This window comes from Acomys minous (assembly GCF_964271855.1).
Source record: "Acomys minous genome assembly, chromosome: 6".
NCBI classification, from domain to species: Eukaryota; Metazoa; Chordata; class Mammalia; order Rodentia; family Muridae; genus Acomys; species Acomys minous.
In genome coordinates, this window is record NC_140487.1 from 31040441 (window position 1) to 31056575 (window position 16135).

The following is a 16135-nucleotide window of genomic DNA, read 5'->3' on the forward strand; positions in this document are numbered from 1 at the left end:
CGCGGCGAGGGGGCGGGGCGCGGGGCGGGGCCCACGGCACCGGGCTGGCGGAGCTCTGCTGCTTCTGGGCTGCTTCGGTGCTGAGGCGGCAACCAGAAGGCAGGGTGCGAGAAGCTTGCCTGGCGCTGTCCAACATGGAGGAGCGGCCAGCCGCGGGCAACGCCTACGGACCACACTGAGCCTACGCTGGTCCTCCGGGCAGCCAGAAGGGCGCGGACCCCCCCAGGGCTGGGCATCCTGCACGCCCCGGGGCGGACCCCGGCTGGCGGGGCTAGGACGGCCGCGAGCTTCTGCACCGGGACGTGTCCCGCCGAGCCATGGGCAACGAGGCGAGCTTGGAAGGGGAAGGGCTCCCCGAAGGGCTGGCAGCGGCCGCAGGAGGGGCTGGCGGCTCGGGGAGCGCCTTGCACCCCGGGATCCCAGCCGGCATGGAGGCGGACCTGAGCCAGCTGAGCGAGGAGGAGAGGAGACAGATCGCTGCTGTCATGTCAAGGGCGCAGGGGCTGCCCAAGGGAAGCGTCCCCGCGGCCGCTGCGGAGTCGCCTTCCATGCACAGGCACGCACAGCATGATGGAGAGGTCCAGGCATATATATACCGCTGCTCCCCGTGCACGTATGTGTATGTGCCCGCACGGGTGGTACATATATGTCGCCTCCCTTCATTTTATTTCCCTAATGGGGTGGCGATAAGGCGATCATAAGCTTTTGGATGGGCGGAATAAAAATGATGCAGTGTAGTTTCTGGTGGGATAGTCATGGGCTGCATTCTTGGTATTAGGATTTTAGGTTGTGCCCCCTCCCCCTCCAATCCCCCTTTGGCCTTTTGGAAGCCTTCCCCTCTAGGGTGGTGTAGAGAGACGCCCTACAGTGTTTTACTAATCTGGAAATCTTCCATTAATACAACACAGAGGTATTGGAAAATGGTTAGAGCTGGGTTGCGTGTTTACCTGTACTCTTAAACCTTTTTAGTGTTCTGATGTCTTTTTTTCTGAGAATGATGTGTAAATCTCCCTGTAACAATACCCTTAACCCCCTGGAGGTGACTGGTCCTCCCTTCCCAGCCTGTCCCCAGAGAACAGGAGCTGCCTAGGTAAAAGGCATAGAATAAATATACCTTTTATATTCAGCGAGAGGCCCTAAGATATTTTGTGACATTAAACAGATGGTTTGGTCACAGCAGAGCAGGTGCTGTACATGTATTTCTGAATTAGCATATGCTAGTTTTTAAACCATTGCTCTTTTTTTAAATGCAAAATGACTTTCAGTTTATAGACCATGTGAATTTGTATTACCTTTTAAGATAAGGTTTCAATACACACTTAAAACCAAAATAAAAGACAATTTGCTCAGGCAATTATAAAAGGCAATCTGTAATATTAACATATTCATTTCCTCTCTAGCTTTCTATTTTCCCCCTTTCTAATGAATAAGTTGTTTTCTAATTAGAGTGCCAAGAGGGTATAATCATGCTTTCTCCGCCTTTATTATCAGAAACAAACCCTTTAACTTTACACACTTCACCAGGAGAGATCTCTCCGTGGTCCTGAAACATCCATTGTAACAATTTACTGGACTTGCACAGTCTTCACTTTCGATACTGAAAGTATGAAGGATCTGTGTACACAGGTGTAAATGTTCTACTTCATAAACTTTAAACAAAATTTTGCTTACTTGCCAGCATGCAAATACAAATGCTTAGTCTTGCCAAATATCATAATAAACTTAACATAGGAGCAGTTAAAATTGCGGAAGGATAGTGATTTTGTTTTCATGTAATATGTGAAATGTTGGAAAACTGTCAGGTAGAAGTCTCTATTTAATTTGAAAGAAACCCACAAAAGCATGGAAACTAGCCCTCAAATTTAAAATGTGCTTTTTATTGTTTTAAAACTAGCATTGTTTGGCCTTTTAAAATAATTTACGAGGTGAGCTGTTTTTCTCTACTTGCTAGAATCCTGACTTTGAAAAAAAATCAAATGTGCATTTACTCTGTCATTTTAGGATAATAGTAAGATGCATTGCTATCATAAGCCAGATCTATAATTTTTCCAGAGGGCATATGCAACAGGTGTAGCCTGGTTGCAAATACAAATGAGAGCGTTGGTGTTTGTATTTCTATGTTTGCTTTTGTACAACAGTCACTGGAGACATTTCTGCCTGTACAACTCTTACTTTGTGTAGTATGTGTATGACAGTGTACTTTCAGTTTCCCATTACCAGTGGGACACTTTGAAATTGTTGTTATAAGGTAATTTTTACCCTAAATTGCAACTGGTAACAATTTGCAAAAGATACCCACACAGAAGTTCTGATTTTTACACCACATTTTTATTTTGCTGAAGTATTTCTATGAAGGATACTTTTGGAAAAATATTCAGATGTATGACAGCAGGAGACTCATTGACCTTGTCGTTGATCATAGTCACTAAATATATGTATATAAATGGTTCAAATTATTTCAACTTTTAAGAATTTAAAGAGATGTGCATTTAAGACATGACAGAATGCATTTTTTTCTACTTTCACCCCCAGAACTCAGGTTCTTATTGTATTGATTTTATGTGACTCATAGCAAATTAACATGCATTTCTCAGCCCATGTATGTCTCATGTTCCTTGCCTTGAAGGAGGATAATAAGACCTGTCTTACCTGTCTCAGGAAGTCATTCTGAGGATGACTCAAAGTTCAGAGTAATTTTTTTTGCTGGATTTTTAATAATAAGGAGTGTGACAAGTATAAATCTTAATGCCAGCAATGGAACACTCTCAAATATGGCCACAGGCATATTTGTATTTGTGTTATATTATTCATTATTAGAAATACTTTTGATAGAAATGTGTATTCTTTTAAATATGGGTAGGCAAGAATGAATCCCCCAGGAGCATCCCTCTTAGGAGGCTGGAGGCCAGACTTCTTTAGCTAGGTTTATGAGTTTGAATTATTATCTTAGCCTTTTAAATCCCATATCTTCTCTGGTATAAAAATGAATAGACATTTCTAAGCTTATTTTTTATTTCTAATGTGGATTATTTTATATGACTCAGCACTATCAAATTGTCACTGATTGCTTTGTTCCATTTAAAAACATTTAATCATTTCAGCAGCCTTCATATTATTATATTTACATATGCCTGAAATATCATTTTATCTCAAACAGTTTCTCTACTAACTTATGAAAGTTCTAATCTGCGTATGGCAGTAGTAAAATGGAAAAGGATGTAGGATTAAACACAAATAGCTTATGCTGGAATCAGAAGAAGGTTACAAATAAGATTCTTCAGAGTGTTGATTCACTGTAGACCCAGTGAAAGACAATTTTATCACTATTATCCAGTTTATTCATGAACATGTGAAGTGAGATGGCTTGCCTCAGAACTTTTGTGATAGAATTGATGATTTCCTTTAGTGCTCCTTTGAGCCTCCCCTACTGAGTGGCCATCTGTTCTACTGTTCCTTTGTATTAAATATAGAACAATAGGTCAAATCCAGGTTCTTATGCAAATATGGGAAGTACCCATTTAAATATTAGAAAAACTCTATAAGTCGTTGAGATGAAAGGAACTCAAGAAGTTTTAATCTAAACTGAAGCAAAAACCTGATACGTTCATTCGCTGGTTTTCACATTGTGAACCATCCATTTATTCCTTGATTCATCAAATATTAACACTTCTCTCTTAGTTGCCAGGTTTGATTCTAGCAGTGAAAAGATGACTGGAATGTGTTCTTCTAGCTCATGGTTTGTGTATTAAGACAAAATTACTCAAAAAACAGTTTGGGTCTCTTGAGTCTCTTCTATGATTGTTAGCATCAATATTATATAGTACTGGGATCAATCACATCACTGCACATGCCGGGCAGACACTGTCCCAGTGAGTTACAGCCTATACCATACCCACTCAACATATTATGTAGTTATATGCATATGTCAGTGAAAATTATTTTCTTTCTGAGCCTTTGCTACAAGTCATACTTTTACATTTCTTTAAACTTTCTCTTAGATCCTGATTTGGGCTGTAGGCATTAAGAAAGTTCTGAAGAAAGCTATTAATTAACACAAAGTAGAAAATATGTAGCCAGTACCAATAATGAGCCAATTTTGAATTGAATAAAAGATGTAAACTGTATTGTGACCATCTCATATTTCAGCTGCTCCAAAATCATTTCTTCTATTTCATGTTTCTTTCAAACAGAAACATATTTCTCCAAATGTATAATGGCATAAATAAAACAAAACTACTTAACTGGTTTTCTCCACAGTTACAATGTGGAATGCAGTTAGTTGCACTTTTGTTCCTGATAAAAATGGCTTATTCAAGATTTAAGATACATAATTTTAATTATTCAGCTCAAATCACTTAACATTCAGCATACTAACATATTGTTTTTTAAAAAGAAATACTTGTCTTGTAAATCTACTTGTCACAGCCCTCTAAAAATGTGAACGATTATAGATAAAATTACAATGGTGACAATAAAGAAATGTGGCAAACACTAAACAAAGCTGTCACATGTTTTCCTCTACTGAGAAGTATCATGCTCTACTTTGTTTTCTTTTATTGAGAAGTGTCACAGCTACTTTCACCCTGTTGGCTATCAGGCGAAGATACTTAAAGTATATACTTTAAGCCTCAACTGTGATGTTGTATTTAAAACCTCACATTAATAATTAACTATTAGAAAAAGTAAAGTAATATTGGTCTTGCAGAAGAAAATTTGTTTCTCAAACAAGTTTAGTAAGTAACATATGTATCTTTATAAAGTATCATTAATAATGATAATGCTTGATGAATGTTACCCTTCTAGGTAGAACAGGGCAAAACTGAGTAAAGCATTAGATTTCTCAGCATACTAAAAAAGCGTCCTGTAAGCTCAATTACCACAAACCACCTAAATGTCACACTGTGTACCTTATGTAACTAGTGTGAATAGTCAAAATGAAGTAAAAGAAACCCAACAAGCTGTTATATTTTTAAACCAAAGTTTCAGTTCTCAGTTCTCTTTGTTTTTCTTGACCATACCTTTTAATCAGAAAGCCAGTACAGGTAGGCCCACATGTGTTACAATATGACAGTACATTGGTTTTATTTTTATATTTTATTTTTTGCATTTTTACCTTTTAAACCTATAATTATAGTCTGGCTAAGTATATTTATGTATTTTTTGAAATTATTTAACAAATAAATTACCATTGTCTACAAGCAGCTTTTGCTACACTTCTTGTTGACAATTTCTACCCACTCAAAAACACCAGACAAGCAAAGTTTATGATCAATATGGGTTGCGACACAAATTGTGTCTACATACATTTGAGTTACAAAAAAAAAAAAAAAAAAAAAAAAAAAAAGAAAACCAATAGCGTTAATTTGGTTTGTTTTGAAGTAATTTCCACTGTTCTAATTTTCTAGGAAACAAGAACTGGATAGTAGTCAGCCTGCACGACAACCAGGGAAGCCACCGGACCCTGGGCGGCCCACTCAGCCTGGCCTCAGTAAAAGCAGAACTACGGACACGTTTAGGTCAGAACCGAAACTGCCTGGAAGGAGTCCATCCACTATTAGCTTGAAAGAATCAAAGTCCAGAACTGATTTTAAGGAAGAGTACAAGTCTAGCATAATGCCTGGTTTCCTCTCAGATGTTAACCCTTTAAGTGCTGTCTCCTCTGTTGTAAATAAATTCAACCCTTTTGATTTGATATCGGACTCTGAGGCATCCCAGGAGGAAACTACAAAGAAACAAAAAGTTGCTCAAAAGGACCAAGGGAAGTCTGAAGGGGCCACAAAACCTCCCTTACAGCAGCCCTCGCCGAAGTCGGTTCCTAAACAGCAAGGACCAGAGAAGGAAGTGATGCAGCGGGATAGCCCTCCCAAGTCAGCATCTTCCCATCAAGCAGAAAAAATAAAGCCACAAGCCCCTGGCACAGGAAAGCCTTCGCAGCAGAGCACAGCCCAAACACCAACTCAGCAAGCAAGTACTGGGAAACCTGTAGCCCAACATCCTGGGCCTGCAAAGGCCACCATCCAGCAGTCGGGACCTGCAAAGTCAGCTCAGCCAGCTGGGACAGTGAAGCCTCCAGCCCAACCTCCACTGACAGCCAAGCCCTCAGCTCAGCAGGCTGGATTAGAGAAGACCTCATCGCAGCAACCTGGGCCAAAGTCTCCAGCTCAGACTCCTGGTCTTGGAAAGGTTCCAGCCGGGCCAGTCAAGTCCCCAGCCCAGCAGCCAGGGGCAGCAAAAGTCCCAGCTCAACAGCCAGGCCCACAAACTCCAGCTAAGGTACCTGGGGCAACAAAGACTCCAGCTCAGCAGTCTGGACTTGGAAAGATACCAGCTCAACAGCCAGGCCCAGCAAAGTCTTCACCTCAGCAGCCCACTCCAGCAAAACCCCAGCCTCAACAGGCCACCCCAGCAAAGCCTTCACCTCAACAGCCCACCCAGGCAAAGCCCCAGCCTCAGCAGCCTACCCCAGCAAAGCCTCAGCCTCAGCAGCCCACCCAGGCAAAGCCCCAGCCTCAGCAGCCCACCCAAACAAAGCCCCAGCCTCAGCAGCCCACCCAGGCAAAGCCCCAGCCTCAGCAGCCCACCCAAACAAAGCCCCAGCCTCAGCAGCCCACCCCGGGAAAACCCATAAGCCAAACCGTTACGGGAAGACCTCGGCAACCACCGCCGACTTCTGCAACACAGACTCCAGTACAAGGCCCCTCTAAAACCATCTGTCCTCTTTGCAACACCACCGAACTTCTGTTGCACACTCCAGAAAAGGCCAATTTTAACACATGCACTGAGTGTCAAACCACCGTCTGCAGCCTCTGTGGTTTTAACCCCAATCCTCATTTAACAGAGGTGAGTGCGTTGATATACCAGTCCAAGCTCTGTAAGCAAAGCGTTGCTGTGGGTCCACACATGATGCCTGATTTGTCACATAGGCCAGGGAGTGGTTCTCTTGTTCTTGCCCTTTCTTTCTTCATCCCTCTCTCCCTCCCTCCCTTTTGTCCTTTCCCGTGTCAACTGTAAATTTATTTTCATAAAATATTCTCTCAAATGACAATCCTAACATTGCCACAGTTTCTGAAAATGTATATAATACGAGTATAAATTGAAGGGAAGGAACTAAACTCCTTGGTATGTTAATTAATATGTTGATCACATATAACTGTGTTTAATATCTATTATTAGTTGTTATTTAGCATGAACTGATACTGCTTTAATTTTTAAGTTGATGCTTACCAGATTTTGATACCATTGTCATATGGTTTGTTTTTGCTTTAGTTTAGTTTTTTGTTTTGTTTCTCTTTTTGAGACAAGGTTTGCTATGTAGGCCAAGCTAACTTAGAGGTCTGTAGTTCAAGTTGCTTCTAACTCGTGGTCTCCCTTCCATAGCCTTCCAAATTTGGGGAACACAGGCATGCCTGACCATATCCAGATCACATTTAGATACTATTAATTGAAATAAATTTGCATTTAGGTAGATGACTACTTGTTCTCAAGTTTTAAATATTTTTAATATTAACTGAAATTCAGTTTTCAATTTGTATATGTTCATCCCTATCGGTGATTCTTCTATGTACAAAGATGACATACTTCCCTCATTAGCTGAGCGACTGGCAAAATGAAGTTATTTACATGGGCTTATCATTGATGTGTGTGTTCTCACAAGATGAGTTTATGTCAGTTACCTAGATAACCTGCAAAAGGGACCAAGAGTGAGGCACATGACTACAGGTTGTTTGTTCCTAGTGTTGGTAAAATAATTCTCAGGTAGTCAGTAAGTATTAGCTTAGCCTTTAATAGTCTGGGGTAAAGAAGTATTTAGTAGGTTGATATTGGGGACATTCTAGAGGGAAGAGACTAAATGTCACAGTGCAGTGGAAAAACTAGAAAATTCTATGAATTAAAAAATGTTAACGTGTTTCTCTTTCAGAGTCTGGGTTATCTGACTCAGGATGAATTTTTCTAGTCCCATCCACCATTTACCTGCAAAATTCATGATTTCTCCTTCTTCTTCTTCTTCTTCTTCTTCTTCTTCTTCTTCTTCTTCTTCTTCTTCTTCTTCTTCTTCTTCTTCTTCTTCTTCTTCATGACTGAGAACATTTTATTGTGTAAATACACCACAGTTTCTATATCCATTCATCTGCTGAGGGTCCTCTAGGCTGTTTTCAGTTTCTGGCTATTATGAATAGAGCAGAAATTCACAGAGTTGAGCAAGTGTCTCTGTGGTAGGACGAAGTGTCCTTTGAGTATCTGCCCAAGAGTGCTATAGCTGAGGTTTGTGGTAGATGGATTTCCATCTATCCGAGAAGCCCCATACTGATTTCCATAGTGGCTGTACAAATTTGCACTCCCACCAATGTTTGTGTGTTCTCTTACTCCACATCCTTGCCAGCATGTGCTATCACTCGCCTTATTGATCTTAGCCATTCTAACAGGTGTAGAATGAAATCTCAAAGTAGTTTTGATTTGCATTTCCCTGATGGGTAATAATGTTGATCATCTCTTTTTCTTTAAGTACTTTTCAGCCATTTGAGTTTCCTCTTGTCAGGTTCCTGTAATTAGATCTGTACCCCATTTTAAAAATCATGTTATTTGTTTGTCTGACATTTAGGTTTTTGAATTATTTATGTATTTTGGACATTATCCTTCTATTGGATGTATAATTGGAAAAAGTCTTTTTCTATTCTGTAGGCTGCCACATTGCCTACAAAAGCACATGGACCACAAAGCAAAACACGTTATGTTTGGATGTCAAACAGGAACTGAATTCTTTTAAATTTGAAGAAGCTTTTACTTGAGTAGTTTTATTCCATGGTTGTATTTTGAACACAAAATAATGACATGTAAGTTTTCCTCTGGGGGCGGGGAAACAAAATAACGTGAAGATGGTATAATATTATACAGTGAATGTAAATAGACTTGAGCTTAAAGGTATAGCAAAGGTTTATGGCCTCTTCTAATTTGAAGAGGTCTTATACCTCCTACTATATAGAAAGTGCATTTAGTCCATCAGGAAGACTGTTAGTGGGCTGTTGGTGCACCGTGTCCAAGAACACCCTTGAAATAACTGACACCAGGAAGTAAAAAAGTGTGTGATTTAAATATCCCTACAGCATAGGGTTGCATACTCTATTTATAAGTGAAATTGTGTCAATAGTATCAATGATTTACATTGACATTATTTGGTCACTGAATCATAGTGTGTGAGAAAAAAATAGTTTCAAAACTTGTCAAGGACTTTTATTTTCTAAAGTATTTTAGTTTTGTAACCAAAGGTTTTATTGGGTTCTATAACCATTTAAATGAGACATCACTTACTGACAAAATTACAAGGAGTAAGAACACAGAATTATATGTTCTTATAAATTATGGCCAGAATTATATTGCAATTAGAGGCTTAGGTGTGTGTGTTTATGTGTATGTATAAAACTTCTAAAATTTTAGTAAAGTTGTATTTTGGCCTACTGTATACTGTTTTGGTAATGATACAAGGCAATGGTTTGATGGTATTTTCATTGACTACTGCATTTATTATGCCTCAATGACAAGTCACAAAGCAAAAAATACAGTTAGAAGTATATGTATCATTTATTATTTAAGTGCCCAGCATTTGGAAGACACATTATTTAAATGTTTAATACATGGAAGGCATTCTGCTACATGCTTATGGGATAGATATGTGGCTAAAGCATGAATGATAAACTTAATATGATTAAAATATATTACATTTATGTCTACACTAGTAAATATTATATGGACTCAAATGATAAGAGGTATGAAAGATATAAGCAAATATTATGAACTCTTGAGAAGGGAGAATTCATTTCCAGCGGATAAGATTGAGGGACGTTTCATGGAAAAAGTGTCTTTCCCACAGAATGTACCCAAATAAATACTAGTTCATCAGGTAGAGAACATGCAAGAGGGTAGGATTCAAGCAAGGCCTGGACATAGGGCAATACAGAGTGTGTTTAGGATATTAAGAGTAAATCTGGGAGTGATGAGATCATTCTGTCTATAAAGGCACTAAGCATACTTGCTGTACAGGCCTGGTGCTCTGAGCAGGGTCCCCAGATCACAGGTGGAAGGAGATAACTGAGTCCTGGAAGTTTCCCTCTGGTCTCCATATGTGCGCTGTGGTATTCCCGGACACTCTTGTAATTCAACTTAGTCCTCTATGTGGAGTGGGAGACCTTTAAATTACCTTTGCTCTCTGGAGACTGTTGAGATGGGAGCTGTTCCAAATACATTCTTAAGAAACCCCTGGCTCCAAGCCTAGAGTTCGGGCATGGAGGAGTCCCGGCTGCAAGTCCTTCATGCTGCTCCATTAATGGAATTAATCACTACAATGCAGACTTTCTCTGAGCCTACCTCCTGACACAAGCTGAACCTTTACTTTCTAGTTAGTGGCAAAAGATTTTTTGTGTTCTTTCTATGAATTTACTTTATCAGTATCATTGAATACCCTCAGGTGAGACATATTTGTGGACAGATTAATTATTTTCTGTAATTATACATGGCTTTTGGTCAAAACTGGATGTTTAACTAAACAAAAAGATGACTACTTTTAAAACCAAACTGGACTTTGTGTGTGTGTGTGTGTGTGTGCATATATATGCACATGTAAGCCTTATTTAAAAGATGAAACAAAATAGTCTTCATATATTTTAGTTGGGAAAAGTGGTTTCGCTAGTAGTAATATTCCTTCACTACTTATGATTTAAGAGAAATTGTGTGTATGTGTGTGTGTTTGCTCATGATCCTGTGTCTTTGTATGGTGTGCATGTGTTTATATGTGTGTTTATATGTGTGTTGTGTGTGTATGTGTGTGCTTGTATGTGTGCATGTGTGTGTTCATTTGTATATCTGTGCACATGTGTCGTGTGTGTGTGTGTGTGTGTGTGTGTGTGTGTGTGTGTGTGTGTGTGTGTGTGTGTGTGTAGCAGGATTGTTATGAAGACCTGGAAAGAGAAGAAGAGATGACTATGGTAAACAACCAGACACTGCTTGGCACCTCTGCTGAAAGAAAGAGGGTAGCATTCTTCTCATGTTGGAATAGCTGAAAGAGCTTTTACAAAAGATGATTTTTTTTTCAATTGCTTGCTGTTTTTAGCACAGAGATTTTTTTGGCACCTTCAATTCTAAACAAAATTGCTACACAATTTCTCTTTAAAAAGAAGGCCAGCTCACAGATGTTGATTGCTTCCTTTACAGTTCCATCTTTTAAAGTGTTAAAGGTGTAGTACCTGCAGAAGATGTGAAACAGGACAGGTAGTATCAGTTCATAGGGTGAAGCAATCATAGAGATAGATGAGAATTGCAAGAAGCTGAGGAAGAACTGAGGAAAAACTTCACAACATTATCTCAGGGTTCCTTTGAATCAGCAAATATGAAGACGTAGTGGGTTCATCCAGGTAATATAAATAACATAACTTATGCGGCTTCTGATAAGCATTTGAAAGGATATTTCTTTAATTACTGCAGTCAAATTTCAATGGGCTGATTGAAGTTAAAAATGGACTTGGTTAATGACCTGGAACGCAGAAACTCACAATCACCCCCAGATTACAGAACCAAAAAAAGAAAAAAATCTACAAAGTTCTTCAACTGCTCGCTTAGCATCCACTAAGGTTCATGGATGTTCTAGATTCTGGGCTTTCAGGCATGAGCAAACGAGGCTGGAGTCCTTACCTTCTCGGAGGGTATTCTAGTCAGCATCCCAAATAACTAAGACATATGGTGTGGCAGATGGTATAGTGTTATAAAGAAAATGAAGTACCAAGGATTGTATTATGTACAGGAGAGGGCTGGGGTGAGCACCGTGGTTCTCTTTTTCTCTTTCAGTTGAATCCCAGTGTTTTAGGGTTAGGATTTGGGGAAGAAAGGTTTCAATGAAGTGGATGAGATAGCACAGCGGGTACATGTGTGTGCCATCAAGCGTGTCAACTGGAATCTCTTTCTGGAACTCACATCATGAGAGGAGAGACCTCAAAAGTTGTCTTCCAACCTCTACACAGAAACCATGGAATTTGTGCACCTCCATACACAAAATAAACAAGCTTTTCACAATATTTAAGTAGTTTTTAATGGAAGTTCTAATTGTTGAGTGTAGTTGAATATTTTGTAATATTTTGAAATAATGCTTATGATGCTATTCAGTCAGTATCTTTATTCATTATTTTTTCACCAAGATTATATGTCCTTTAACTGGTGTCATGTTCACATGAAATCTTAAGGGGAATAGCATTTAGTAATCCTAAGCATAAGATTTTTGGAAGATACAGGGCATTCGTGCTGCTGCAATAATCTAGATATTCCTACTTTGTTTACTATTAGAAGTAGAATATCTTGATTATAATGAAGTGAGTTGGCCATTAAAACTAGTTTTTTAATGATGTTACCTTACCAAAAAGACACATTTACTTAAAATATGTATTATTTAAATATGCTCAAAATATTGCACTGTATCTTAATCTCTTAAACTGTCTCTCTGATTCTTTTATTCCTTGGCTCTCTGTCTGTGCACAGCTTCAGGCTGTACTTACAAGCTTAGCCAGTAGATCTTAAAGCCATTACATTTTGTTACTTTTTGTCTTCTAAATGACTAAACATTTCAGATGTCTTTCTGAAGACCTGGCTCTTTTTATGTCTACACTGTTTGTTATGTATTATTACAATTAGTATTATGGTCCATATAGCTTAGTAATGGCAGATGTTGTTCTGGAAAAGCAAATAAGAAGCTAATCAGCTTAACGTAGTGAGTAATAGTAACACCTGCTTGTTCCTGTTCTTTGAGAAAGCATGCTTCTGTAACATTTTAACTCATGTCAAATATTAATTGCCCTCCATAGGCAACCTGTTACTTAAAAATAATTTGACTATTTTACGGAAGGCAAATGTATAGTCTATAAATAACAACCTTATAATTTTCCATAAATATAACATCAAATACATGGATACCATCAGATGATCTGAAGTCTTGTTTTAGCTTTGCCTTCAAGCTTGTTGATGATAGTATAACTTTACTAGAAATATTTTGAGCTGCCTAACAAACACCTTACAGTGAATGATGTTTATTGCATTTTTCTTGAGAAAAAATACTAATCTTTTGCCATAATATGGGAAGTAATAATTTGAAAATTTTACATTTTAAACTGTTTACTTATCAATTTATTTGAATTTTGACATTTAGTACTTTCCTATTGAGCTATTCATATTTGTAAAAGTTACTAAGCTACTTACATCAGAATTCAAATTCTGAAGAATTTTCAAACATGTAACATTTGCTTATTAATTAGTGATAAGAGGATTCTGGAAAAGTTGAAAAATATAGGATTCTATGTTTGGAAATCATGGGTTTGAAGTCTTGTTTAACTACTTTTTGGTTGATTAATTTGTTCAAGCTTCTGTTTTTCTGATTGGTTGGTTTCTTTTCTTTTCTTTTTTTTCATTGAGCTAGTAAGCATAATTAAAAGCCACAGTAGGCTATAAAGCTGGAACTGTTCTTAAGTTGATACTATAGCTACATCTTATTGTTGTTATTAAGTGGTGTAATATTCCCAAAGGCAGTAGGGGTTAGTGCCATTATTATTAGTTTCATTTGGAGTTTAAAAAAATGATAGTAAAAATTTAAGTTTAACAGAGGCATACAATTGCCTAGCTACAGGTCCTACAAGATTCCAAATTTAATGATCCCTAAAATTAATGTATATGTATAGAAGATCACATTGTCCTTAACTGGAAGTAAGATTTGCCAGACATTTACTAAATCTCTAAGTATATGTATTTGCTTATCTTACATATCCTCAAAAGTTCAAAGAAATTTAATTTGCTGGCCATTTAGTTTTTGAAAAGCAATTGGTGTAAAAACCAAGGATCTTGAAAAAGGAACCTGTTTTCCTAACTTCCTGATTTCCCTTGCTTAAAGTTTTACCTCGATGTCTTCATTTTTGTCCTCTAGGAAAGATGAGCATTCCTCCTCCGAGCTGGCAATTTTACCAGCATTCTGTAGCAGACATTCAGAAAGTGATAGCTGCTTATCCTTAGGAATAGCACATGGGATCTAGAAGGGCAAGCAATAAATTAGCAGTGTAAGGTGCAACTTTGTTTGTAAAATAAAATATATATGGAGAGAAATAGAGGCAAAGGAGGCAGAGAGAGAGAGAGAGAGAGAGAGAGAGAGAGAGAGAGAGAGAGAGTAAGAGACAGAGAGAGACAGAGAGAGAGAGACCGAGACACAGAGTGACAGAGTCAGAGAGACAAACAGGCGGAGACACAAAGAAACTTCCTAAATATAAAACAATTAACCACTATTGTGTTTTTCTAATAAAAAATCAATAACTATAAAATATACTTCATAGAAACATTATGTTTGTATTATTTATCAGTTAGAAGTTTTAGTTCTAAACTTAAATTTTAGCAAGATATTTAATTCATCTAAAACAAATAATTTAGTTGACAAGTTTTTTCATATGTGGATATGATAATAGGAATTCTGTTTGGATTGACTGGGGGAAAAACCCAGCACAACAAACTAAGCTTCTCTCCAGGTTCCCTCTTGTTCTGTTGTACTGACAGAGGAAGGAACATTTCAATCCGTTATCAGAAGAAAAATCAAGGATAATGGACATTCAGATTCAATTTGTTGAAACAATGACAGAATGCTGTAAGGCGATGAATCAGGATTTAAAACCCCATTTCCTTGATGTGTATCTGTGAAGTGTGTGTAGATGCAGCTGTGTAACATTTGAAGCATTCACAGGTTGAAAGGGGTTCCATTCAAAAACCTAAAAACATCAAAAGTTCCCTTAGAAAAATATGCATTTTAACGTAAGATTCAACGTGGGTTTTTTGGTTTGTTTTTGGTTTTAGCAATTCTAGCATATTGTAAACTGTATTTACCCTCCCCAGCCAGTGTGCATGGGGTGATTGGCTTCATTTCCTCAAGCTTCTGGTTGAGCTCTTAGCACATATTGAATTTATAGTTGTATTTTTTGTATTCAGCCCATGAGACTTTTGGTCTATTTGAGTAGCGTGGCTTATCTTTTCTTTTTAAAATTTTAAAATTAAATAATTACGAAATACTACAGTAAGCTAGGCTTGCACAAACACTGTTTAATTGAAGTCGTTGCAGCCATAAGCTGCAAAACTGAGAGCCCGAGGCTTCTGTTTGTAGATCTGCTGAAGCATAGAAGCGCGAGAAGCTGCTTAGAAGTTTCAGTTATAATGTATGTAAATACAGTTGCTGGTCAGACAGCTTCCTCTTCCTGTGTAACTGTTGCGAACACGGACTGTCTTTCGTAGCCCCGTGTTTACCGCTATAGAGGTGGCAGAACCTGGGAGAGAGGAGCGTAAGAATGCAGTGACCTAGGTCTCACGCAATAGCCAGCTTCGTTCAAAGTGTCGACCATTTATACTCTGAGTGTTAAGAAAGGTCTCTCGAGTACTGTTCTCATAAGTTCAAATTGTATATAATCGCTAGCCCAAGCTGCACATGGTAAAAAGATGTTTTTCTATAAAAGGCATATAAAAGATAGTGAAAATACTTAATTGAATAGCAACAGCACGCAAAACTGAATAATCGGAAGTAAACTCATCCCTGGCTACACACCTGGGAGGGCCAGGAAAGCATAATGCAAGAACAGTTCCATGTTGTGAAGATGCTGAGGTCACAAGGCTCTTGTCTTGTCGGAGTGTTCTCTGATGCGCTCAGGATTTCCTTCCCACATCTGCATTCTTGGACATGTTCTGAAAACCTCACACTTAGATGTTGTAAAATGTGCTCCAGTGAGCGTCAGTGCTCCTTCCTTTAGACAGCTGTGGCAAACGTTAAAACAGGCTTCTGTCAGTTGAAGCTGTGTGCAAGGATTAAGAACAGCACTGTACTCTGGTGCCTCACCTTTGACCATGTCCCCTGGAGGGGGAGACCTGGTGACACTCAGAGGAAGGACAGCAGGTTACCAAGAAGAGACTTGATACCCTATGAACATATACAGGGGGAGGTAATCCCCCTCAGGAACAGTCATAGGGGAGGGGAATAAGGGGAAAATGGGAGGGAGGGAAGAATGGGAGGATACAAGGGATGGGATAACCATTGAGATGTAACAAGAATAAATTAATAAAGGAGAAAAAAATGCTATATATAAAA

General features: G+C 38.6%; 1 protein-coding gene across 9 annotated transcripts in view; it reads left to right on the top strand.

Annotated features, from left to right (window-relative positions):
* The first annotated feature begins 32 nt into the window (after window positions 1-32).
* PCLO (piccolo presynaptic cytomatrix protein) overlaps window positions 33-16135 on the top strand; it is a 322564-nt gene continuing 306461 nt past the window's right edge. For 6 of the 9 annotated variants that reach the window (XM_084786068.1, XM_084786071.1, XM_084786069.1 and 3 more), the window contains exons 1-2: window positions 33-613; window positions 5406-6840. In XM_084786068.1, the coding sequence (XP_084642194.1) occupies window positions 318-613; window positions 5406-6840 (1731 nt within the window). In that variant the 5' untranslated portion in view covers window positions 33-317. The remainder of the gene's footprint in view (window positions 614-5405; window positions 6841-16135) is intronic. The other 3 variants (XM_084786070.1, XM_084786076.1, XM_084786075.1) reach the window with 1 other exon arrangement.